Source organism: Phaenicophaeus curvirostris, chromosome 4 (assembly GCF_032191515.1).
Source record: "Phaenicophaeus curvirostris isolate KB17595 chromosome 4, BPBGC_Pcur_1.0, whole genome shotgun sequence".
NCBI lineage: Eukaryota > Metazoa > Chordata > Aves > Cuculiformes > Cuculidae > Phaenicophaeus > Phaenicophaeus curvirostris.
The window spans coordinates 26021083-26046947 of record NC_091395.1 but is presented as its reverse complement, the minus strand read 5'-3'; the positions used below and the strand labels follow the sequence as shown (position 1 = coordinate 26046947).

Here is a 25865-nt window from a genome sequence, read left to right as displayed (position 1 = left end):
AAAGGTAAATTGTAAATTATACTAACTGACCTTTTCAAACTCCCCAGATAGGGGGAAGCATACAGAAGGCACGTGTTTTCTTCTGCACTCTACTTGTGGGATTCGTCCTACTCATTTTATTAAAAAACCCAAGTTTCTAAGCAGAACTTGGTGGGGGAAACAGACATCCAGGGATTCTGCAGATGGTTCAGTAGCCTATTCCAGTTGGGTAATAAATGAATTCTTTTCACAGTAAAGAACTGACCTTGAACTATGAAACAAGTCATTCTTCCCTTACACCAACAATCATCTTCTGTCCAAAGCAAAAGCGAACAACAAGCACACGCGAGCCTGTGTGCGCTTCTGTGACTGAGCCAGCAAGAAAGGGAAAAGCGCTTAAGTTCATGCACGTTTTTATTGAGTAGTAATATAAAATGCTTCTTTCATTGTTACAAGTGCATGCTTTGATTGCCAACATTTCGAAGTCAAATTACAAAGGCAAGGCTGTAGGCTGTAGTGAATTACTTGGGCACTTATACAATTGTTAAAAAATATCAATGGACTGTTTTGTTTTGCTCCTTTTTCTTTTTTTTTTTTTCTTAGAATGAACCAGTTGAAAACTGTAACTGATATACAAAGGGAAAAAAGTGAAAAAATTACACATTTTGTGGCACATGACAGAACAGAACAAAATGACTAAACCATTATGACATTAACAGTTATCATGCATTTAGAATTTCACATGTAACTACAAACTTATTTAAATTTCACAAGGTTTGCTAAACATGCTACCCATCTATATGTGCACTGACAAGCTTATGTTAAAAACTTTAAGAATACTCTCCCCCTTAGATTTTTCAAAGCTTTTTTTTGATTACAAAATTTCAAAGGCATTAAGCATTTTTTTTTTAGAGAATATAAAGTACGCCAGTATACATACATTTCCAGTATAAGTCAGACCACTAAGCGCATTACAGTCCCATACAGGCCTATACAGCCATTTTTTTTCTTAAAAAACATGCATAGGCAGATTTTTACAGAATATAGATGCTTTTCACTGCACTTAATATGGTGTCTTGTTCACTATACTTAAAAATGCACCACTCATAAATATTTAAATTCAGCAAGCCACAACCAAGACTTGATTTACCAAAAAAACCCAGAAAACCCCCCAAACCAAACCCCCCTAAATATAAACAGCAAAAAAAGATAAATGTTATCATTATTCCAGTTTTTTTTTTAAAGAAAGAAAAGGATAATTGCTGCCAAATTAGTAAGATAAGTGTTATATTTAAAGAAGGGCATTGAAGCACACTAAAGAAACCTGAGGTAAGCATAATCTGTACAAAATTAAACTGTCGCGCTCTCTCTCTCTCTCTCACTCTCTCTCTCTCTCGTTTTTTTTTGGCATTTTAAACAAATTTCCAACATTCTTTTTTTTCTTTTTTTTCTCTATAAAGACTGCCTAATTTATATCATAGCCATTGTCTGACAAGAGTAGCAAAACATTATCAATAAATAGTCCTTATTTAGTTTGTACATTTTGTTAAAAATGTTTTGATGTTGTCCATGTTTAGTGCTGCAACTGTAAACGTACAATAGTTAGTAAGAAATTAAACAAAGTTTTCATGTCCAGTAACATAATAAAAGGCCTTTCAGTAACATATCTAGATGTTCCAAATGCAGTAGGAAAACATGTTCATTCCCCTAACTTTGCAATATATACCAGCATGAGCTTTCATTTTTCTACAAGCATTTTAAAGGCATATCCAAAGGAGGTGTCTCTCCCCCACCCTCCCTCCCACCAAATTAAAGTTGACGATCTCTTCGTAGATGATTTTTGTAAACTGAATCCAACACCTGGCCCCCAGAGCAAGTAAGCTATTATCAGAGGCGAGAACATCCCACTGCTAATGTGCAGCAACCCCATCGCACCCTGCAGCTCAACCCCCCCTCCCAGACAGTGGTCACTGAATATTGCTGCTATTACTGCCGTTGCTGTCCGTGCCATTAGTCTCTGTGGAGATTGCCTTGTTGATGGAGTTAAGGTTGGCATCGGATGGCACATCTCTGCGTGGAGGCATTCGCTCATTAATTCGATCTAAGCCTTTGGCCTCTTCGAAGCTAGTGATCTTATGCTGGGGTGAAAATCCTTTGATAGCTAAATAAAGGATTATTAAAAAGTAAAATTAGCAAAGTAGAACTGTCAGCAGCTTTACCCCCAACTCAGAAATGAGCGCGGAATTCCTCCTTTGCAATGGTGGCAATAGGATCTGACAACAGAACCAACCCCTTACCGTACTCAGAAAGACCTGGGGGTTAACCATCACCACGGTCTCTTGCAATGCAACTGTTTTTTTTCAACATGGTCAGCTTCCAGTATTTTGTTGTCCACTGGGGTTCAGCTTAAAACGCTAAGAAGCTGACATGAAACTACAGTTTGCAAGTAGGAACCATGCTTAGAGCACAACTGTAAGCCAAGGAGTTAGCATTTGTCGTCATCATTTACAGCCTTAGAAGACATCGTGCCTCCCTTAATCAGGCAAAACTCCCATTTGACTTGCAAAGACCAGGGGAAAAAGCACTGGCCCGCTACTGATGGTGATGACATGGTGAGGCCAGCTTGCGGGACATACATTAAAGCTATGGGAGATCTGGGGTGGCCCTACGATGTGTTGCCTTAGGTTCCCAACACAGGCAAACTGCTTGTTGATTGCCTGGGACAGTTACTCTCCCCAACACATCCCTGGACTTCCAGAAAGCAGCTTGAGCCAAACAGCTGTAATGCTTAGCAACTTAGACCAAAGATATCATCATTCTGTCACATTTGTACAATTTAATGTTGGAAACGCACTGATAAAGGACCAAAATTCCAAATGAACCAGAGGACTTCTGATCTGCTCTTCAGCAGCGACGCTGATGAGGCCACACTGACCTCATAAGGTGGCCACACACTGGGGAATGTACTTGTGGAGTGTGATTTTTATTTTTCTCCTCTCTTTAATTGAAGAGTTGAAGATCTTTAGAGTTAAAGCAAAGGAGAAAAAAAGCACCATAGGCAAACAGCAGATCACAGCTCTGCAGATAATTTGTCATAGACTTCTGTGTGTTTTTCTCTTATCTGCACCAAATCAATGCATTGCATTTTTGGAACTGGCACTTTTGTTGTGCCTCTATCTTAACATGCCATAGAGCAAAAATGATGTGTTAGTACCAGGAAACTGCAAACTCCCTAGGGAGAAAATGGTATGGGAGTTTCAAAGATCATATTCAATATTCCTTCTCTCCTTTTTCTTCTCTTTACCCCAAACTGCTCCTGCTCTCCTTTCTAATATGCAGTCCCGATTCTGGACAAGCTGGTGGCTTCTGTTAAAAAAAAAGCAAACAAACTCCAAACCTCAGAACATCCCTGGTACCAGTCCACCACTCCTTGCATTTTGTGGTGCACAAGAAAAGCCTTTTTCATGCTGGTATTTTTGCCAACCATTCCTGTTAAAATGGGCATATCCTGTTTGGCTCAGGATTTTGTTCCTTAGCCAGTTTCACAAACTTTATGTTAGAACTTTGTGAAGTGCATGAGTTTTATCACATATTATACTTCAACTCAGAAAACCAACATAATGGTGATTAGTCAAGTGAGCAGGGGAGGAGCAGTGAAAACAGAATGGGCCCTACAGTGAGTTTTTTTATGAAGATGTCTAACAAGCACCCAGGCCAATCTCTTAAAACAATAGTTTAGTGGATAGCCAATTGGAAGCTGAAACACTTGCTGTGTCCTGGAGCTTGCTGGTAGCACAGCTCATTTGTGTCATCAGAGCTTGAATCAAACTGCAAAGGGATAACTGGGAAAGGATGAAGCAGTTTCTCCATCATTAGCTTTGTCTACGTAAACTATTTATTATGACTGTGGTTACCATATCTAACTAGTGAGGATGGGACATTAAGAATTAACTTGAAGAGCATGTATTGCTGGAATGGGGGCATGTTCAATCGATTGTATTTCAGACACATTATCACCTGTAGTACTGAGAAAAGTGCTCTGCTGTAGCTGCTGGTCAGACAACGAGTATTAGCAGTTTACATTGAGAGTATACTAAAACACAACACATAATCACAAAAAAATCACAGAGAACAGCCAAACTGTCAACAAGAATGCACACTGCAGATTAGAGATTGCCGACAGGAATAGATAATTCCAACATAAATAGCAGCTTACTCACTGCTATTTAGAAAGCAGTTGTATTTTCTCTTACTTGTTTGTTCTGTAATTTTATTCACTGCTTTTCAAAAATCAAAAACAAATTCAACTGGCCAAAAGGGCACATCTTACCAATGGATTTACTTCTTTTTGTTAACTAAAAAAAACACCCGCAGAAAATTTGAGAGGGGCAAGAACAAAATACAACTGAAGAATTTTGTTTTAAAGGGGAATTTTGAAAATTCTTCTTCCAAAATTTTAAAATGCTGAATAAATATTCTGTATCTACATTGCAATACAAGATTACTTAGGTTTTAACTATAGCATTAACAATTACTTAAGTGTTAAATTAGAGATCTCTCAATAAAGCACCATAGTTTTCAATATTAAATGTTCAGAAGTCTTCTGAGGCAGCCAGTCACTTTATATTCATAGCTGAAATGGTGCTGGTGTTAATGGTTGCTCTAATGTAAATATCCAGTGTGTAAACTGCCACTACCAGAGGAAACAGACATCTTGCAGACAAATGTCTCATGTTGTTTTACTTTTAAAAAGAAACAGAAACACGCTGAACTGTAACAAAAGACCAATACATTTTTCACTAGTGACCTAAAAGAAAAAAAAAACAAACTGAAACAAAAAAGAAAAAGGGGGGGAGGGAAATTCAACCAAAGCAAAGAATATTTATAAAAACTGCGTGTTTTCCTTCACCAGAGATTACTGAGAATTATTTGAGGCAGAGCCAAGACCCAGCCATCAGTGCACAGCTTTTGAGCTATATGTGTCACAGAGCATTTATGAGCTGCTGCCGAGTTATGTCCTGTGAAATCAAGTCCCCTGATCTCCTCCTGTGGCTCTACTCAGTGCTTAGTTGAACATGTAGCAATTCCAACCTGATTGTAACTTTCAGAACAAAAAAGACCCCAACAGCAGCAACAGAAAAAAACCAAACCCAAACCAAAAACATTTTCCCCTTTAAAGCAATTACATTTTGGTTAATACCGAGCCACAATTGTTAGCCCAACACCCACACAATCTGTACAAGCTACAGCAAAATGAATACACCCAGCAGAGCCCTTATCTGTTGTGGCACCAACAGAAAGGGGACTGGCCAATTTACCTTCATCAGCCTCAATAGCCTCAACAGTAGCTGAAGAGAAGAAAGGGGTAGCAAAACGAATGAGAAAAATGAGCAGAGGATTTTAACTCTAAGAACAAGTCAGTGAATAGCAAAGGAGCTACAACACTAATGTAACTGTAAGTGCTGGATTTTGGTGAAACAGACACACAGAGAAATGCTTACACAGAACCAATAATTTGCAGATTGAGTTAAGCTACAGTTCATTTTGCAGCAAAAGTTTCACAAACTAAAAATTTTTAAAGACACAGTTGAGTAGTTTCCTTTTGACTAAAAAGAACTACAAAATGAAAATGTCTTCCATATTGCACATCTGACCTGCAAAGGTTATTGTATAATTCTCCCTGCTTTGAATAAAATCAGTTTGATTTGCCTTGTCAAAATAGAATGAAAAGTGGCATAAAGCCATCACACAAAATTCGTGCCACTCACGAAGTCAGCTTGAAAAGTATTAGCTGCGATTACAAGGCAAGAGAGCCACACATATGATTCCTAAGTGATTATTTTCTCTCTCCTGACTAAAAGAAATCTCAGTACAGTATGGGACAGAGTTTGCTCAGACAGCTTTGCTTTTGTTTGCAATCTCGTCCTGTCTGCTCCATCTGTAAGTGTCCTTTTCATCAACCCAGTCTCCAAAAACAGCATTCTAATATTTTATTTACATTAATGGACATATACACAACACTGAAAGCTGCTGGACCTCCAAAACTCCAAAGCCTGATCAGAGAGAGAGAAAAGTTTGTAATTGGGAGGTTGCCGCAATATTATGAATACCACATTATCACTGTTTTGAAACCATTTGTTGTTCTTAAAGACATGATTTCACTTGAATTCTGCCCATCAGCTTTAGCATGAATTTGTTTCCACAGTCAGAGATTTAGAAGCTAATGCAAATCAGCAAATGCCATCCAGTATAGAAACGGTACAGCTCAAATTTTTAAAAAGAAATTTTGATTTTCAAAAACTTCTCTGATTTAGAGAATAGCTCAAGAAGCCATGTTTTTAGGAATTTCTCCTGGGATTTTTTGTCTTATTTTCCCTCAAGTAAAAGTTTTTTCATTCTCTATAAAACCCAAACAAAAATTTTATTTTTGTAGTTAGGATGTTAAATATGGATTGAGATCACTACTAAAAGATGTATGGTATTATCTTGCTGCATGGGGAAATGACAGGAGCTAACCCACGTGCACCAAGGTAAGCCTATGCCTCTCAAGCTACAGAGCAAGAGAGGTGGCAAAAATCAAGGAATAAAGTAAATGCAAACTTAGAAGAAAAGGAAACATGATAATTAGGATGAAAAATAACCAGATCCAAACCAGCACTGACACATTAGAGAAAAAGACAACTAAAATGTATACTTTCACAACAGAACATACTACTCATTTTCTGTTAATACATACAGTAATATGAATGTGTGCTTAACAGAAATGATGTAAACTTTGGAGTATTTGGTGAATGGGGTACTACATCTTAACTAATGCAGAAGCTAGTGTATAGTAATGTTTTACTAAGCCAGAATACTGCAGTATGAGGAGATTTTCCTTTTAGTCATTGTAACAAGAACTTTAGGCAGTTTTCTCGAATTCATTTCAATGTCTAATATTTTGCTAGCACAACAATATCAGTTTCCTTGGATCAATGACATGAAGAAAAGCCTAGGTAGACCTAAACCCCATTAAGAAAGGCATCCTGTGGAATCATATTGCAGCATTTTCAAAGCAGAACGTTACTATGCGTGTAACACACAAGTCATCAAAAAGAAAAAAGAGAAGAGAAAAAAAGGGGAAAAGGTTTACCACCATATACCTGAATCTTCTAGGCAAAAGAGACAGTAAAGGGAAAAATACAGACAAAGAATACTCCAGGAAGGAAACAGGAAAACAAGAGGCTGAGACCGTGTTAAGGTTATAAAGCATTACTATTTCTTACATCTACTGCCAACAGAACCTCAATAAGGGAGAGATGTTCTTGTGTGCCTGCAATATACTCTACAGCAATATGCACACACAAAAAGGAGAGCTTATAGCAGTAAATTAAATACTTAGCAGCTCTTTATTGCAAAAGGAATATTTCATCAAAGGCAGCCATATTATAGGCTTACAAATTTTCCTGTAACAAGAAGCACTTGGTATAAAACTGAACCGACAATCTGTACTGTGTTTGTGTACAAGGCAGACGTGGTGTTTGTAAGAGCCTCCCTTCACTTGGGCTTAAATCAGAATGAAATTGTTCTCATGCTGTCACTTAGAATTGCCAGGACAGAAAATTTAATTCTAGAGCTATTTTCCATTGCTGATTCTTCATGAGGAAGGACAAATCAGATAAAATAAGAGTTTGAGTGTCATTATCTAAGCTGAACCTTTAGTACTCCATGTATCAAAGGCTGCTCTTAACAAAACCCCCAAAAGATGCTGTAAACTGTAGAAAGAGCACGCTTCACATGCAATGCTGATCTACCACTCTGAACAGTTGATTTTCAGGGACTTTCCCCCTCTCCTCTTTCTCTGAAAATCAGAGGTATGTAATTAGTCTTGAGAAGTGGCCTTACGTGAACTGCTCACAAAAGCTCCAGTACAACAAACCACCTGTTTTATTCTGTCCTTTATTTTTTGTGAGAAGAATGCCATTACTTTTCTTGGATTCTGCAGTTGAAAACCAGCTGTTTTTTTTTACACGCAATGACACACACAGGAAAACAGGCTTACCACTCTGCAGTGTTTGTTTTCCTCCAGAGAGCACACCGCTGGGCAGCATTCCCGTTGGAGTCAAACCTTTCAGCGTCAGCACACTTTCACTCTCTTCTCTGCAGAAAAGGGGGGGAAAAACCCCAAACCAATAGTAAATAATTGTCTTTTTAAAAAAATATGGAACACATTTTAAACACCTTAATCTACACCATTCCTGCAATGACGTGGTTATCTCCAATCTCCTTGTCTTGATAAACTCAATCCTGTGACAACACCAGCACCAGTGCAGTTCCCCCCACTGCTATATAAGTGGTTCACCTTTGCTCCACAGCATAAACAGACTCCCACTAAAATTAACACTATAATCTGCATCTATGAAACAATGTATGACATAAATTTGAATATATACGCAAACCCACAAACGTGATAGTAGGAGAAACAAAGGAGCAATTATTGCCAACAAGACATTTGAGTGTTTTACACCGTGTGGTCCAAGATCAACTTAAATTGTTGTTTTGTCTTTGTCTACACTTTCAGTCAGGTGCATTATTTATTAATGATCAACAGCCACTTTAAAAAAAAAAGGGGGGGGAGCTAAAAGCTTATTAAAATTAATAAGCAATTACATTCTTACTAGCACTGTTCCTAATAGTTTTATCTGCTGAAATAGATATGGATTCAAGAAAAATATTTTAGGAAACCTATATGTGTTTCACCGGTCTTCAAATACATGTATTTTTTAATATTTCACAGAGGGAATACCATAGCTCTATCCAAACAAGCTGTTAAATACAGCTATGAACACTGTGATGCTGTCTGTGATGACATACTTTCTCAGCAGCAAAACTGACCCCAATTCTTTAAGAGAAACCCATTTTGAAGTGCTTTACTCTGAAATGTATAATGACATTAAGCTGGAGGAAGCAAACACAAAGACAGAATTTAGTTCCACATTCACTCGAGGATAATATGGTTTCTGAAACTGTCTTTCAGAAATTCTACGATTTATGATTTTCTTTAGACCTACAGACCCTAAATTACTCATGTATTTCAAACAACCCTAGTTTACCTACTACATATATTCTTCAACGTCTATTTGTAGTTTGAAACTTATTCTCCTTTTACAGACTTTTCTTTGTGTAATAGTCAAAATCAAATTGTGACTGCATTCTTTGCAAATTTCCTAAGTAATTACAAGTAATGTAGCAGCCAAACATCTCCAGAATTAACAGTGTTTTCATCATCAAGAGTTACGCGCCGAAGTTTTTGCTTTCTCTTATTTGTCACATCATGCAAATACATGTATATTTTCAATTCAGTCCATTCCATCTCTTTTAAAAATTAAACCGCACTGATGCTTTCAGCTTCACCTTCATAGGGTTTTTCACTGTATATTTAATATCTTTAGAATGCATATTCTCAGTGAACCTCTCTATCACAAATTTTGAAATTTTTTTAGCCTTCACTGTTCCTTTTTTCCATTTGATGTATTTAAGTTCTGTTTTTAAAAAAGGAAAATAAATTGATTAAATATTTTATTTACCTTCCTCATATCTAAAAAGAAAAGTCAGACTTGAGAAACAGAGTTGGAGAGGCAATGACAGGGAACTGTGACACCTTCCACTGAGCTTAAATCAATCTTTCTATGATGGCTATCCTCAGCAAACTCATTTATGAACACTGAAACTCAATGCAATGCTATTTTAATATCTGATTTTGAGACTAAAATGGCTGAAATGATTTTTTTTTTTACATTCATCTTACATCCTCAAGGGAGGTGGCGACCCTGGCTCAGAGATGAGATGTTCAACTGAGTCCTTTGAAGGTGGTTACATCAGGTGCTGATCATTCAGAAATGCTTTTCAACAATTAGTGAAATAAATTTCCTAATCAGCAACGATTTAAACAGTAACTTCCAAGATTTCTGCAGTAGGCTGTTTTAGACGATGGTATCACTGCAGTCTTTGCAGAGTTATACACAGTTATCAGACACTTGTGTGTTAAATGTCAACTGTGTTGGCAAGGCAGAAAAATTAACCCAGGCTATTTTATAGGAACAGTAGTTGCAAGATTAACCTTGTGTAATCTTTTCTGTCTAGAAGCCTGGCACCTGGCTGAAGTGAGTCAACTTTTCGCAGCAAAAGAGAAGAGGTACTCCCAAGGGGGCAGTGGTGTCTGGAATGAAATGTCACTCATCCCCCTGGTCAGCAGGGGGTCAGAAGACTGGTCAGCAAAACTGCCCACTGGGGTACCAGTTTATTTTCTCACTCTGCCTCTGACCACAACAAGGATGCACTGTATTTAAGGTTAAAGCTAGTGGAGAATAAATATACTCTTCAGCTCCAGTCCTTCCTGCGTTTTAAGGTCCATCAACAAACAGGAACTATAAAAAGCTCAGCAGCTTCAGTGAGTAGACCTCTGGCTTCTCCAGATACAGTCCATTCTGGTCTTCTGGAGATATAGGGATGCATGTGACAAGGGTAAAAAACTGCTTCATGAACAACTCTGAGATGACCCTGACCACTTTTCAGGGGAAGAGCAATACTGATCTTGATAAGTCTTCAAAAGGTGCTCCACATCAAAATACAGCAGATCCAGAAGCTGCAGTTCAAGGCTGTAGGAGAAAGCCAGTTTTCCCAAACTTTGTTTGCTCAACTATTACCAGAAAAAAACCCAATCGTGCTATTATATGAAGGTGGTGGCAATGTCAGCTCCAGGCTCTCTGCCAGACTTGGTACAGAGGAGCAGGTGGAAACATTTGATCGCTCCCCTGGCTTGTTTAGGGAAAAGGTATGATGCCAACTTTTCTTTTTCTTTTTTTTATGTGTATCACTTTTAAGTAGTTTGTGCATCACTAGTAATTCACATATAACACTTTGGGAACCCCAGGTACAGAGCCCTCCATTTCAGGATACTATTTAAAGTTATGCTGCTGCAATCTGCAATGTGTGGGCGAACTGCTACATCCATGAGGAGCCCCACTGACAAGCTGCCCACTGCTTGCATGCTGCAGAAGAGCCTCAAATCAAGTAGCTTTTTAAATGTCCTTTTTGTATCAACCATGCAATGAAACAATGCAATTTTTAAAAATACCTTGATTTTGCACTAAGCATTGTAGCCATAAACTGACTACAGCAGAGCAACATAAAATTTCCTGAAGATAAAAGTCCCTCTGTTGAAAGGGAGGGAGAACTGTATTTTCTATATTTAGGCTTCAGCACAGCACAGTACAGCATGTTTTCTTATCTGCTCAGAGACAGCAAATGGAGAGTTCTAAACAATGGGTAGCAATTAGTTATTCATGTTCATGTGTTTGAGGGAGTGCAGCCCAAGGTAATGAGTTGCTGTTGTCTGCACAATGACTTCCTGGATTTTTAGTTAAATTATCCTAATGCTTTCATGTTTAATCATCTTTACTCATGGCTATAGCAACAACTATGGGTGACAAAGTGGGACAGTTGGCTTCCTTTTTACTGGGACATGACGTGGAACATACCCTTTTCTCCACATTTATCTCCACCCTTACAGCGGCTAAGAGTTAATTAGTACACCTGGTGAGCAAGTCTTTAAAAAAGGGTAATTGCAATCTTCTTTGCTGATGTAACTTGTTTGTTTGTGTTTCATTCAGCAAAAGCCCTGAGGAAGGCAATTATTCAGAGCCATAACAGCTAGCAGCATTGTATAAATAAAAAAAATCTTTAAAAGGTTCCAGTAAAACTCATCTGGGTAGTATATCACATATCATATTTACTGTTTGATTAACAGTAGAGTGCTCTAAATAGTTGTTTAAAGATATCCTTTAACATTAAAAAAATCTGAAACAGCACAAAACCTTACCTTAACACTGAGAAAACTCTAGCCATTTTTCCTATTGCTCTTATCTTGTTCCTTATAACCTCCTTTCGAGCAGCAGCTGTTGCTCCTATGGAAAATACATTAAAAACAGTTATATGGATTTGTAAACAATCATTACATTACTATTCTGAATTCTAGATACATACAGCAACTTTCTTCCAATCACTGCTATGGTCTGTTCAAAATCACAATTACTTTGAAATTTATGAACTCACACAATAATTTGTCTTAAAAAAAATCATATGTTGGGATAGGGACTACAGCTCAGCTAAGTTTGTGTGTGTATTTGTTGCTTGGATATCATCAAAACCTAGAATATTATCTGTGCATCCAAAAGAGAACCACCTGAATGGGAAAAAAGAAAGGCCCCTCACATCCCCAAGAAAATGCCATGTTATATTAAGTAAACCAGTTTCATTGAGTTACCACAATTATAACCACATACATACACCATGAAAATTTCTCCCAAAGATTTCTGAATGACAGGTCACTTTTCCTTGTACAGGTCTTGAATTATCATGTGTCATGATAATGCTTCCATCTTCACTGCTCCAGAAACCAAGGACAAAACTGAAAATTTCTATTATCGGTTCCTACCAAATTGGTCCATTTTATAAAGTGGAACTCATCCTGGAAGCTAAAATAGCATCAGGGGCCAAAAATGAGGGAGGTGGTCATGGCAGCAGGAGGGACAGCCCCAGGGAGCTGAGGCAGTGGCAGAGAGCCGGCTCCGAGCAGGGGAGCAAGGCACTGCCAACCATGGGTGATGGATGCAAGAGGTGAAAACCTGCAGAAGACACAGCCACAGGCCTTTGCCATACAGACTCTCTTTCGTTGTATTACAAACAGAAATTGACTTCAGCTGAAAGAGCTCATAGCAAAATGTGGGGCCCACTAAACTCAATGGCAGAAGTCTCAGCAGCGTGAGCATTTCACATGTCACTGCTCCTCCTCCCTGCGATCTCAAGCTGCACTGGGCAGTGCTGGAGGAGTCCAACAGCACCACACAGGAGATTTGCTGGGTGTCTACTGAGGGGCAACTGTGCAATAATTCTCACAGTTTCACTCTTTTCCACAGATCTCTGCTGATGGCAGCGCCATAGCTCTTCTATCCAGCACTGTCACCTCTCCTACTACAGATTTCTCAATTACAGTTTGAGACTTCCACTGGAAATGCAGACATTGCTTCATTATATTTACTAGATGACTAAGTGTCCTGTCTGACACCCTGGCATTTGAGAAGAGGTGAAAAAGCATGCATGTTTTTTGTTTTTTTTCCTTGTGCTTGAATTTCAATACAAATAGACATTCTTTGCAAAAAAACTCCCCAAACCCCAAACTGAACATAAACTTAACTCTCAAATCCTACAGCTGTTCAAAAGAAAGTTAAGTAACTGTAGGAACAAGTATCACAGGTAACAACATTAAAAACTCAGGATGTAGCTCACTGCAACTTTTAGTATCACAGTCAAGATCGTGTTTAACACTGGTGTGAGCAGTGAGCTTGATAAAGCAGGAGTTTGATAGCCACGCACAGGGAATCCTGTAGAGCTGCTTGTGGGGTTGTGTCCCTGACGAGGTAATGTACAAACGAGCCCACGAGAGCCACCTACTATGTGCCCACAGCTGCCCCAATCTGCATGCTCAAATGCTGATAACTGTATGCTTACGTACTGCATATGTTCCTATGTCTGCTGAGGAGTGCAAACTGGATATCTTTCAATCATGCACGCTACTTTGACATGCATTTGTCTTTTGGGGCAGCTACTAAACAAATTATTTCCAAGGATTTCCAATTGTCCTCCTAAACTGTCTTTAAATTATGAGCCTGTATCTTTAAGATCAAACTGAAATAAACTATTCAGAATGATGGCTTTCAAATCTCCCACATATAAAGATAAAAATAGAAAGAAAAGATTTAAAAAGATAAAGATACAAATATAAAGATATAAAGTCTCAGGCATAAATGCCTAATTCTAGGCAATAAAGAGTGGAAAAAACAGCTGTAATTCAGCTGTTACTGAACTATATATATTTGTAACAGCTTAATGGAATTTTAAATCAAACAGCAATGATTCAGTTGGGTTCTTCAGGAAACACATATTCCTGCCTCAGTTACTATGATTTCACTGAATTGTACTCTCAAGATACCTAAGACATGGTTTTCATCCTTTCTTAGCTTCAAAGCACTTAAACACAATTTGTCCTTTTTTCTTTTCCCCCAAGTATCACTATCCCTACTTGTTTATTACAAATCTACACTGTTGTAGTTGATCTTATAAGTATATTTAACCCTTTTCAGTCACTGTTTAGCTTCCAGAAAAGCTGAGAACTGAGAACTGGCAACACAACTTATAACCAAAGTGAAATACAGTGCCCTACACTTCAACAAAAAATAAGAATGGAACCCACTCCTGTCACCTTAATAATGAAACACAATGGGCTAAAAGGGAGTAGTTTTTTTCCTCATCAATACACATAAGAGGTTACTAGAAAATATACTTAAAAGATTTTGATCTCCATTGAATTTCCTAATTTATAACAGATAGTCATGATATTATTTACCCTATTTGTTTTTTTACAGATTATTTGCAAAATCATGCACCTGATATTCACAATGTTTTATTGCCCTGTTAGTTCTGACCGAATACTACTAACCTACTATCGCATTTGGATTCCCAAGCTATCTATACCTAAATCACATTTCACTTGTGAATACTCACTCCAGTTTAGTATCCTGAAATTCACTATCACTGCAAAATCCTTACAAATTATTTCAGCTACGTTTAAATATAAACTTCTATGAAAGTAAATAGGTCATAACCTGAGAACTGACTGTGGATAAAAGGGTTAGTTTTAGCCTTTGGTAACATTGCTTGATAGCCTCTTGAGTTTTACTTCTCCTTTAATATCTCAACAAACTCCATTTGCATGAAGGAACAGTGGACAATGGAGTGGACAAACTATTTGGGACGTAGAATAAAAGCTTTGACTCTTGCTTCAGTAATTTAGCAAGTTCTGCTGCATTTCAGATTTGTACTACCCAAACACAGCTCTTGCAAGCTGGATACATAGGACTTATGTGAGATGTGATTTTAATCTTCAGATGAAAGAAGCAGAATCATGAAGAAAGGACTATAAACTCTGAAAATATTCTGAGATGTAGGATTGAATAGACAGAAAACAATATTGAGTGAAAGACCAAATTTCTCACTGGTATCCTCATATTTTATATATCATCTAATCAAGCATCAGGGAAATTAATGAAACTTAAGCCTTCCAACTTATTGAATACCTTTCTTCTGTGCACAAATGGGATCTTCTTATGAATTCCAAAGGGGAGGGGGAAAGAAAAAGATCAGTGATGTTTGTAGAATGAAAATAAAAAATAATACAGAATATTTGACAACATCAATGGAAATGCAATGTTTAAGTAAAGTCTGAAAAACAGAAAAGAAACAAATTAGACAGGGAACAACCAAAAGGAAAGAAACAGAGTGAGACTGATGGGAAAAAAACCAAAACAAAAACCTCATGATAAAATTCTCGTTAGTAGATTTTGCAGTAAACCAACATGCAGGCAGAAGATCAGCAGCTAAGCTTAGCCTCAGTGCTACCACCATTTGAATGCATGCTTTCTCCTACATTATTGTGGCTCCATTGATGAGGCTTAATCACTTCTCAAAAACAGCCCCCCTGCAGTTTATGTGGGGTATGCCTGCCTGATGACAAGTCTTAGAACGATGAAGCCAATTATTCCATTTTATTTACATTTGATATCTAAAAGAATAGCTAACTATCATAGATGTGTGCTGCTTCTACCAAAGTCTGTGTTGGCCACTGCAGACATGCATTTGTTCACATGATCCAGCAGCTTAAAGCTATCAAATCCAAACACCACCATGGTACAAGGTATTGCATTTTAAATTCCACTGCGTTTCAGAGCAAGACAAGTGCAGCACTTGGTTCCCAGGCACAACTGCACCATGAGGTGTGTTTTGGGAATACTGGTTATCTAATGCTTGCTGCCAGGTTGGTCCAGATGCAGGGCACGCCAATGAGCCATAGTATGGGTCACGTAGAAATTGCTTTGGGCGTGAAAGGAACCATATCTGGCCAACTAAATAGATGAACAAATAAATAAAAAGATCACATTAAAATGCTCCTCTGCCACCAACTCACAGGGAGCAGGTATACATTGCAGCCCAGTCTTGCTGGTTTGGAGGAAGAACAAACATAAACCAGTCAGAAAAGCCTTTCATTTCTCTCCTAGTTAAAAATGAACTCAGTGAAAACCTAATGCTCTCTTATCTGTCCAGGTATCATCATGAACACCCTTATCAAGGCTCTGAGAAGTAACTGAGACCTAATGATGAGGCCTTTGCTTTTGCTCATCTCTGTGTTAGCTGGTGCACGCTTGCCCCAGGTGCAGCTTATGGCACTGAAGAGCTGTGGCAAATTTCACATGCCGCTGTTCACAGCAGAGCCAAGATTTCATCAGCCCAGACATCTGACTTAGTAATTCTCTTCAGGCTCAGATTGACAGCACTGTAGTGGGGAAGCTATATTCCAGCCGAGGAATAAATGCTCCAGCTAGTGCTGTGAGGGCAGCTTTTCCATGAGAAGGCTGTGAGCTACAATGTTGAAGGTAATACAAAAATTAATGCAGGTAATTTAGGAGCGCCTTTGTGCCAAATCATGATAGCGATGCATACAAAGCAAGCAGTGCATTTATGTCAAGTTGTCTATTACATAATTGCACCCTTTTAATTAGCAGCTTAGTTTTTCAATCAAATGCATGAGGCCAGAAATGTTGCTAATTAAAGTAAAACAGGATTGACTATAAGCTGGCTGGGTAGGAGTATTTGCAGCTTCTCTTGCTAAGCGATATATTTGATGCACAAACCACACAGCACATGAGCTAATGTTCACCCAAGACATTTTTTTCTGGATCAGATTATATTGCAACCACCATAGCAAACAGGTAGGAGAAAGTACAGCAAGAGGGAACTATGAGAGATAAGAAAACTTTACCTAGCATATCCTCTCATTTTTAAAGCACGTGAAACCAAAAGGTCAATACAGGCCAACAGGGACATATGGGCTAAAGGGCACTGATTGCTACTTAGGCTTTCCTCCACTAAGCATACACAGAAACTGCCTACAAAAAATTGATCAGATCCCCACAATGCGTTTCCTTGAGAAAAAAAAAAAAAAAAGAGGGAATAAAAAAGGGAATCCATGCTTCTGAGCATCCTGCTCATGGCTAGATGCAACATGCATGATTTGGAACCAAAAATAATGATAATATTAAAAAAAGAGCTCACAAGAACACCATGCAGTGAGGTCAGGTAATACTGACGGGGCTTTGTTTTGAAGGGGAAAGTGAGAGGGGAAGACAGAGGGCAAGAGAAGATAACAAATGAATGATCAGTGCAAACCATAGTGATGGATCATTGTCATTACATGTGGGAACCCAGGTCAGGGCATGTTCAAACTGCAAGGAGAGAAAGGAAATCAGCAGTGATCCCTGAAAACTACTGATGATATAAAAACAAGGGATAATTTTAAAGAATCATTTCATCAAACAAAATGCATCTGCTGTTGCAGATATCAGGCATTTCCTTCTATGGAAAATATGGCTAAAGAAAAACATTAGTGGGCGAATAGGACTGTACTGCTGCAGGAACTCCAAGGAAGCTGGACAGACATTATTGAAGAATAATAGTGGTAATGTTGAACCACTACAAGACTGTCAATATACAGCTCTTACAAAAACAGTTTTTAGGCTGATAATAATTTCAGTCTGTTTCATCAGGAACATAAATAAAATACATCATTTATTTTCTCCTCCACAAGACAAAGCTCTAAGGAATAACGATAAGAAAAGAGAGGGAATTCAACTGTCCCAAAAAGAAAGAGGATCTTCCTTTGTTGTACAGATAATAAATCAGAACCCACCAGGAAATCATTAAAGATATCAGCCTCTATTTATATTTAAAACAACCCTCAAATTTACTTTTGTGTCTAAATCCTTCAGTTTCTTCCACGTGTATGATCCCCAGGCTGGAGGTACAAGCCTGCACCCACAGCAAGCTGCAGCACCAGCACCACAGATCCCATTTTACAGCTCTAAGGGGATTATCCAGGAAAGCAGACACAAACATATGCCAGCTCTGGTTTTAACTACATATGCTAAAGAAGACAACATTTCTAGTATCTTCCTTAACATAATGTTTTTACACAGAAATGCATCCATACAAAAAAATTCTGAAAACAGATTTAGACAACAGTATTAGCATTACAGTACCACAATGGTTTAAATATTCCTCATGTGGAAATTTTAACACTGTTAGATAGCATTATGCAGTACACGCACGTGCACGCCCACAGGATTTCAGGCTGCCTCCCTGCTTAGACACCTGCAATGCTGCAAGCTTCACATGTGGAGGAGTGCCATGGCAAAACACCCAGGGAGCTGGGGGCGGGGTTCAGCCTCCCTCCTGGAAAAAACATAGTAGATACAGAGACCTCCTGCAGCCAGAGAGAGCTGCTGCCCCAAAGACCCCTAACACCTCATCATGTGTGACTCTGCTTTTGAAAACACGCTTCTGAACTGTAGCTTATGCATGGGAATGCTGACACAGTAAAATTCTAGAAAAGCACTACAGGCATTGCCTGTCTATGCTCAGTTGAAGTTTATAGTACAATTTTAAAAGAAAGTGTTATGCCAATGTTGAATCAATTTAAAAATCCTTCCCATAAAGCCTTTGCTTTGGCATTGCATTCAGTGGGATTTCAGCCTGTGCTTAAGTGCTTTCTTGAGCCAAGGATTTTACGCACGTGGTTTACTTACTACAGTATTTAATTTGACACAGTTTTTACTCATTGTATGCCTCTGTACTGTTTCACACGCTGCTTTAATTACACAGTAGCTACTTATTTAAATTTCATGAGAAAAAGAATTGGGCACAATATTCAAACAGGTGTTTTCTTCTCTCCACTGATTACTGGTTTCAACACATTCAGTCTTTGTCCTAAGTCCTGCACGATAATTGTTCATGACCACACTCTGTGGAGGATAGAGAACAGGGAATTCCATCTGGCTTTTCAAAGTAAAAGCAAAGCATTATCATCCATATGCTTCTTCTCCATTGCTAAGGAAACATTTGTCAAATCCCATGATCTAGCTTCCTTTTCCAAAGACTAAAAATAAAGACACTTTGAGAGAGAAGTTTAACTAATAATTACGATTTCATTAACTATTTTTCTTATTTGAAATTTCTTCATTCTCCCTGTTCATTCATTCTGCCTATAAACATCTTGAGAATATTGGGCAGTACTAGATTATTTTGAGTTCTTTTTAAAATATTTCTGTTGTTTTCCTATATAATTTCTTTTGAACACCAGAAGTGTTTATAGTTAAGAACGATGCACTGGATCTTTTCAGTTTTTCTCAATTGTGAAGGGACATTCTGGAGAGCTACAATTTACTCTTGCACAGCCTAACAGGAAATAATGTCTAATAAAATCAATTGACTTCTAAGAATCCCCAGACTGCAAAATATGAAGTACCCTTTACAGTCAAACCAACAGGTACAATGCGATTTATCACTGTACAAACTCCAATCCAAGTGATAACAGAAGTGCTCGTTCCTCTCTTAGCAGAAATGTCAGGTCAGAACATTCTTTATCTGCGTTTGCATGTTTACTTTTATTGATTAAATTGCTCCTTAAAGCTTTTTAAGCTGCATGAGTTGTGTTAAAAGAGGTGAATCATGAAATATTTCAAGTACAACTCTTCCAGTGTTACAGTACTGATGTTTTGCAAGGAGCTCTGCAGGAAGCTTGTTTCATTATAGAGAGATTATTTCATTGATATAATTAAGCTTCCTATGGGAATCCCTGGGATCTTAGGCATAAAATCAACATATGACCCTTCATGATAACATAACCCAGATTTCATGGAAGGGAATTTTTTCTTTAAACAAAAGAGTGAAACCAAGGAAAGGGTTAGAACAGGGCAAAAGTTCCATTAATTCTTTCCAAACCATGCAGTAAACAAATCCATTGAAGTCTAGCACAACAATTGCTTTCAGCACCACAGAACATAAACGGGATCTAGAAAATTATCCCAGCATTAGTAAATAAACTTTTAAAGCAGTTTCAAGGCAAACAAACAAGTGGAGGAGGCTCTTACCATCAAACCCATCTTCCTCTGTCCCCAGTTCATCATCTGAGCAGATGTTCAGCACATTTACGAGCATCTCTGTCACTAAAATGGAAAACAAATGCAAAATGCTGATATTAAGCTTCCCTAGTCTGAAAGAGAGCAAACTCTAAATGTAGCAGTGTTAATGACAATTCAGTACAGAAATGGCATCCACTTTTTAAACCGCTTGGACCTTGTTTTATGTATGTAGTAATATAAGCTTGAAGTGTTTTGAGTAGTTAATAAAGAGTGCTAATTTCCATAAAAATTGTTCAAAATATAACGAACATCCCAACAAACAGACCTTTAAAAAAATAAAGCATTTATAATCTCTTTTTGCAGTTGTCAATGAACTAGATAACTTCTGTTTTCTCCCCCTCAATATATTTTTGCTTTTCCTTCAACTTGGACAGCAGAGATGACCACTCTTACTGCTATACTGAATCCCCTGCTTAGTGGTATTTCAGTCGAAAACGTTACAGCAAGGGGGATGACAGAGTATTTAGTTACACATACTTCAGTTCAACAAAATGTTAACCCTTGTAAGATGTCCCAGAACAAACAGACTCGATGACTGCTACAGGTCCCTTCCTGCTTTAACTCTTCTACATTCAATAAAAACATCATTATTGGCAAATTCAGAACACATTCAGCTTGCAGGCTTTGCAACTCAGGCATGGAAAGGTCAGCCTCAGGCTACCCCTAACCTGGTTCCAGCTCCTTCCAGAAAGGCAACAGTGAGACACTAACCAGAGTGCACACAGAATAACAGCCAAGAAAAAAAACAACAAACCCCAAGACCCCAACAAGTCCAGCAAAAATCACAACAAAGGAAATGGAATTTAGAGTTCAAAAAAGGCAAAGGTATGAGATAAAATGTGAAAACATTAGCAGACATAGAAAAACTCTACTACATCTACATGTAGTAATCATCATTAAAAGGGTTACCAAGCATGTTCAGCCTTGCACTAGCTACACAGGTTGAAAGTTTAATTTTTTTAATCAAGTGGTTATTAAAATGCTCTTCTGTGACAACTATGATGGCTTAGCACATTAGAAGGGTGGGATACAGCTACATTTTTCCTACATTAGTGAAGAACTTAATATTTTCTTTTGACAATATTAGTGGAAAGACTTTCCACATTAACAACCACCAGTGAAACTAACAGCTTCCTACCTTGGTTGGCTTTTAAGGGAATAAATCTATAAAGAAAAAAAGGAAATAAATAAAAAGTTGTGCAGAACATCAACTCTTATATCCATGAGTTCTGTTTTGCAGATAAAGGGAAAACACTGATTTTGCTTCTTGGGGCTTCAAAATCTTCAAGCAATTGGTAAGTGATCACTGGGAACACAGGAAGGAAGAGGAAAAAAAAAACCAACCCCCAAAAAGACCAAGAAAAAAGAAAGATGAGGTCTCACTGTCACAGAACCTCAACAAATCTGACTGTGCATCCTGCAACCTCACTTGAGGAAGCATTGATGGGAAGCCTCTGAAAACATAACCTTACAGAGCATCCTACAGAAATACAACTTATTTGGACAACAGGCCCTTCCTAAAAACAGCCTGGCTGAGTTTACAGCCAAAGAAAATGAAAGCATTTTATCTGGTTCACAATAGTCTGTAACACGCGTCAGCATGGATTATGTAATGTCTCCATTAGTGGAAACAGCTGCCTATTCTTTGTTAATCCCTATTTTATTGTGTCTCTGCTTTGTTCACAGAGACCTCAGGCGTCTCACCAGCGGCTTTCCTAGTGAAAAAAGGAGTAGCTGAAAACAAAGCCAGTCATGACTGTAGGTAAGAGACACAGCTGGCTGTATTTCCAGTTGCCTATTAAGACAGAACTGTTATTTCAAGCAGCTTTTAAGAGTTTATTGTATTTTCCTGGCAGTAATTGCTGTTGCAGCAATATACTATAATGGACAGACCAAAGCAAGTTTCATCTCGGGCCCTGAATAAAATGACTTGGGCTTTAAGCAGTTTGCATTACGTATTCATTTAATATGCTAGACCAAAGTATTTTCATGCCTTTTGTGTGCTTGCCATTCATAGCATGAAGTTGTCTTCAGGCAACATCAAGAGCATCATGTTTCAATAAAGCATCATTTACGCTTTTTAGAGCCTTCTTGCCAGTGATGAGGCACCGTACACCCTGGGCAGAGAAGAAGCTGAGGAGCAGGTTTTCTTTCTTCCTAACATCTCTCTAGTCTCTCCAGGAACAGTTAACCAGACTGTGTCTTACCATCACCAGCTCTGTGTTTGGTGGTGAAAAAGCAACCCATCATCATATCAGAAAGGTTATCTGGGCAAAGATGTAACTATGATGTAGTGAAGTCTGTTGTGATGTCCCTTGAGCAGTAAGCCTTAGCCTTACTAAATACAAATGCTCAACAGCCTACAAAGGAACAACTAATAAGAGTTTTATTCAACGAAAGCATCTTTGGCCTGCAAAGCCATAAAATCTGTTTCTATAGCAGAAGCATAATGGCATCATAGCCTGGAAAGAGTGGAAATCATAAAGAACATATGAGAAGGGTAATTAAACATTGGTAATTTCTTGACCCTCTGAGGCCTGTTTCTTCAAAAATTGTCCTTGAAAGCAAGTAATCTATCTTCTTGCAGTTTTAAGTAAACGAGGCTATATGCACAGTGACTAAGAAACCATTTTGCAGTTTTTACAAACAGAGCAAATTTATGTACCTTTCTCACCCACAAACGGCAACGACCAGGTAAACACATCCATGAAGTTTGGAAGCCAGTATGGATGAGGTGAGCAGTTGAACTGTCTGATATTCATAACGTTGTTCTCGTATTTCAATACTGCAGCTAGAAGGGAGAAAGGAAAGAAGCAGAAGAGAAGTCAGCCACATGCATGTGACTGGCTACCAGACCAGTGCTCACAGCATGCACAGCCTGCAGAGCAGCTCACCAGCTTTCAATCACTTGATCCAGCAGCAGTACTTGACTGCTGCTTATAATAGGATACAGCCCCAAAATTGCAAGCTATTTCCAGTCTGACAGCGGTGTTGTCGGCTTTCCCTGGTACTAAGATGGGTTGGTAAGTGAATTAATAACTCTGAGTAGTCACGAATGTAGGCTCTGCCACTGGCGGGAATGAGGCAGACTATCTGCAACCATATATTTCACACAGTTCACAAAGCTCCTCACAACCATACCTTGCAGAGAACAAAGAAAAGCGTTTCTCTCTGAGTTTGAATGATGCTCTTCCAATGAACATTTTCAACACATTTCATTCATAGTATTGTACTACAGATGATACTTTTTTCTTACATTTTTCAAACTCCAGGCACATGAAACTGTGCTCCTGATAGTATGAATGAATAATATGATTTGTCTTACACCATTTAGAGTATTTAACATTCTTGTCAACACACACACACAGAGACTATAATTGCTAATAGTTATAAATGAATGACAATTATGCTATCGCCACTTTTTCAATCACCAAGTCAAGTTCACTGTTAACTTGTGTCAAAGGACTTTTGGTTCTTATCTGAAACAAGATCTGATTAACTTTAACCCGTTTTTGCAATATTAATAGGAAAAAACTAAATAAATGTATTACAAAGCATATCAGTAAGAAACATTTATTTCTGGAAGAGAACATAACTGCACCCAGGCTCAGTGCAGTAAAAAGTCAGATAAAAGAGGGAAAGGCTGTATGTGGCTTATGTAGAGAGGGCAGAAGGCATAGGTGAGACAGAAAAGGACAATATCCATTTGGTTAGGGAGGAGCAAAGTAATGCTGAAAACGCAGCAGATAAAATAAAATGAGCTCTAAAATCAGTTCCGATAACTGTTCTTACAAAACTCATTTTCCAAAGCATGAAGTTCACCCAACGCTATGCTAACACTACATTCCACACCAAGACCAGAGTTTAATGCACTTTTAACATTTGTTATTGCAATAAGTGGGTTTAGGGTGCTATAGATTAAATGTCAGGCCATTCATTGAGACTGTCTGGAAGAACACAGGATTAGGGTGGATTCAGCAGCTCTTTGTATCATAGATCTATTTTGGCTTTAAAAGAAATATATTGAGGGAGAGCTTTCAATACCATGTTCTCCATGTTTTTTAAATATAAATCATTCAGTGAGGGATTTTATTGTCGACTTTATGGGCTAACTGCCTCAGTTTGGGAAACAGTAAAACTAAATTGCATCTCTCCCTTCCCCTTTTTCCTGTTGTTTTTTCTTTTCTCCTTTCCTTTTCTTTTATGTATTCTTGCAAAGACACATGTAATACAAGATCTTAGTAATGGAGTTACTCAACCTAGTAACAGTATCTCTAACCTAATCAGGGTACATTTGAATTTACAGAATCAGTTTCCTGAAGTTCAGTAATTTCTAAATTGTACAGGCACAGAATAAACGTGCTCTTGGATGTGAACAGAGACATTTACAAAATAGAAGAGCAAGTATTTCTCTGCTCATGGAGAAAAAGGTAATTTTGAGATGACCACCTAAATCCAAAGAGACTCATAACTGTCCTTAACACAAAGACATAACAGTTTTTAAACAAGACAGTTATAGGATACCACAAGCAGGATCTTTAACCAATTTGGGACTAAAACAGTCAACATGATCTGAAGCTTCCATCTACTGTATAAGGTGCTGGCATGTAACATTTTTATTATTGGAAAAACAAGAGTGGGTACTAGCATTTACGTACAGCTCTGAATGCAGTTCCTGCTCAGTTGTTTACTCTTATTTAGACAGCACTGACTTCACTGAGTCCTGCTGGTCATCACCTGATCTTGTAGCAGGTCTAGTTCTGTAGCTGTAGATGAGCTGTCATTTTTATACTAGAGACAACACGTTGCACATGCTGTTAGACACGTATGGAACTTTGCATAAAGCACCTTCAATTTACTTTTTAAAGCTAAGAATTAAGCCATCCTAATGAGATCTAGTAACCTGTAACCTTTAGAAGGGTCTTCCTCAGCTTTAGTCACGGAAAAATGAATCAAGGAAGCAACACGCGATAATGCCTTCAGAAATGGCGAAACAGCATGAACCAAAAGTATGTCAGAAATATACCACACCAAGTACACAAAGATATATCATATTTGTTTTCCCCTTTCCTCCAGCTTTCCTACTCGTGGCTCTCCAGGAATGAATATAGTTCCAGGGGCTGAAGTGGGTGAACAATGTCTGCTGATCTCCTTCAATGTCTTCTGTCATCTCCTTCTATTGATTTGATAGGTTGCTAAACGACTTCTATTTTGTGGCCAATGACAGACCCCAGAGTGACCAGGGAGTTTCTGAAGCCTATTCACTGAGAGATCAGAAACCAGCTTGCTAACATTTACACAAACTTTTGCCAGTCAGACACCCTCCATTTAAATAAACCACATTTGACTCTTGCCCATTCTATTCTGACATTTGGCAGCCATTCTTCAGCTCAGTAAAATAAAAATGGCTTAATGCTGCTATTAGGAAAACAGAAAAAAAGAAAAAACAACCCACCAATGTCAATGCTCTTAATATTTCCATCACTTTTTGGCTGAAATTACATATAGCAGATCGAAATCCATTCTTCTTCTATCACAGTGACACAATTGCATAGTAAAAATAAGTAGTTTGTGGCTTTAGAGCAAAAATGAGTGAAAACCACACAAAAAGGACCAGTTAATGTTTGGGAAGATTCATTTAGAAGGACTAAAACTTCAAATTCGCCATCTTAGTGAGCTAAGGTAGTTCCTCTTCCCACCATTTCTTCAATTATCCATTAGGTCTATTTCTAAATTCTGTGAAAGTTGAATAAATCA

The 25865-nt window shown here is 38.1% G+C and overlaps 1 protein-coding gene across 2 annotated transcripts in view; it reads right to left on the bottom strand.

The window, feature by feature from the left end:
* Window positions 1-375: 375 nt before the first annotated feature.
* The window catches only part of PPP3CA (protein phosphatase 3 catalytic subunit alpha), a 112412-nt gene continuing 86922 nt past the window's right edge, over window positions 376-25865 (bottom strand). Inside the window, exons 8-13 of one of the 2 annotated variants that reach the window (XM_069855574.1) lie at window positions 22774-22899; window positions 20058-20132; window positions 11840-11924; window positions 8021-8118; window positions 5298-5327; window positions 376-2140 (exon numbers count right to left, since the gene is read on the bottom strand). In XM_069855574.1, coding sequence (XP_069711675.1) covers window positions 1947-2140; window positions 5298-5327; window positions 8021-8118; window positions 11840-11924; window positions 20058-20132; window positions 22774-22899 — 608 coding nt within the window. In that variant the 3' untranslated portion in view covers window positions 376-1946. The remainder of the gene's footprint in view (window positions 2141-5297; window positions 5328-8020; window positions 8119-11839; window positions 11925-20057; window positions 20133-22773; window positions 22900-25865) is intronic. The other variant, XM_069855575.1, reaches the window with a different exon arrangement.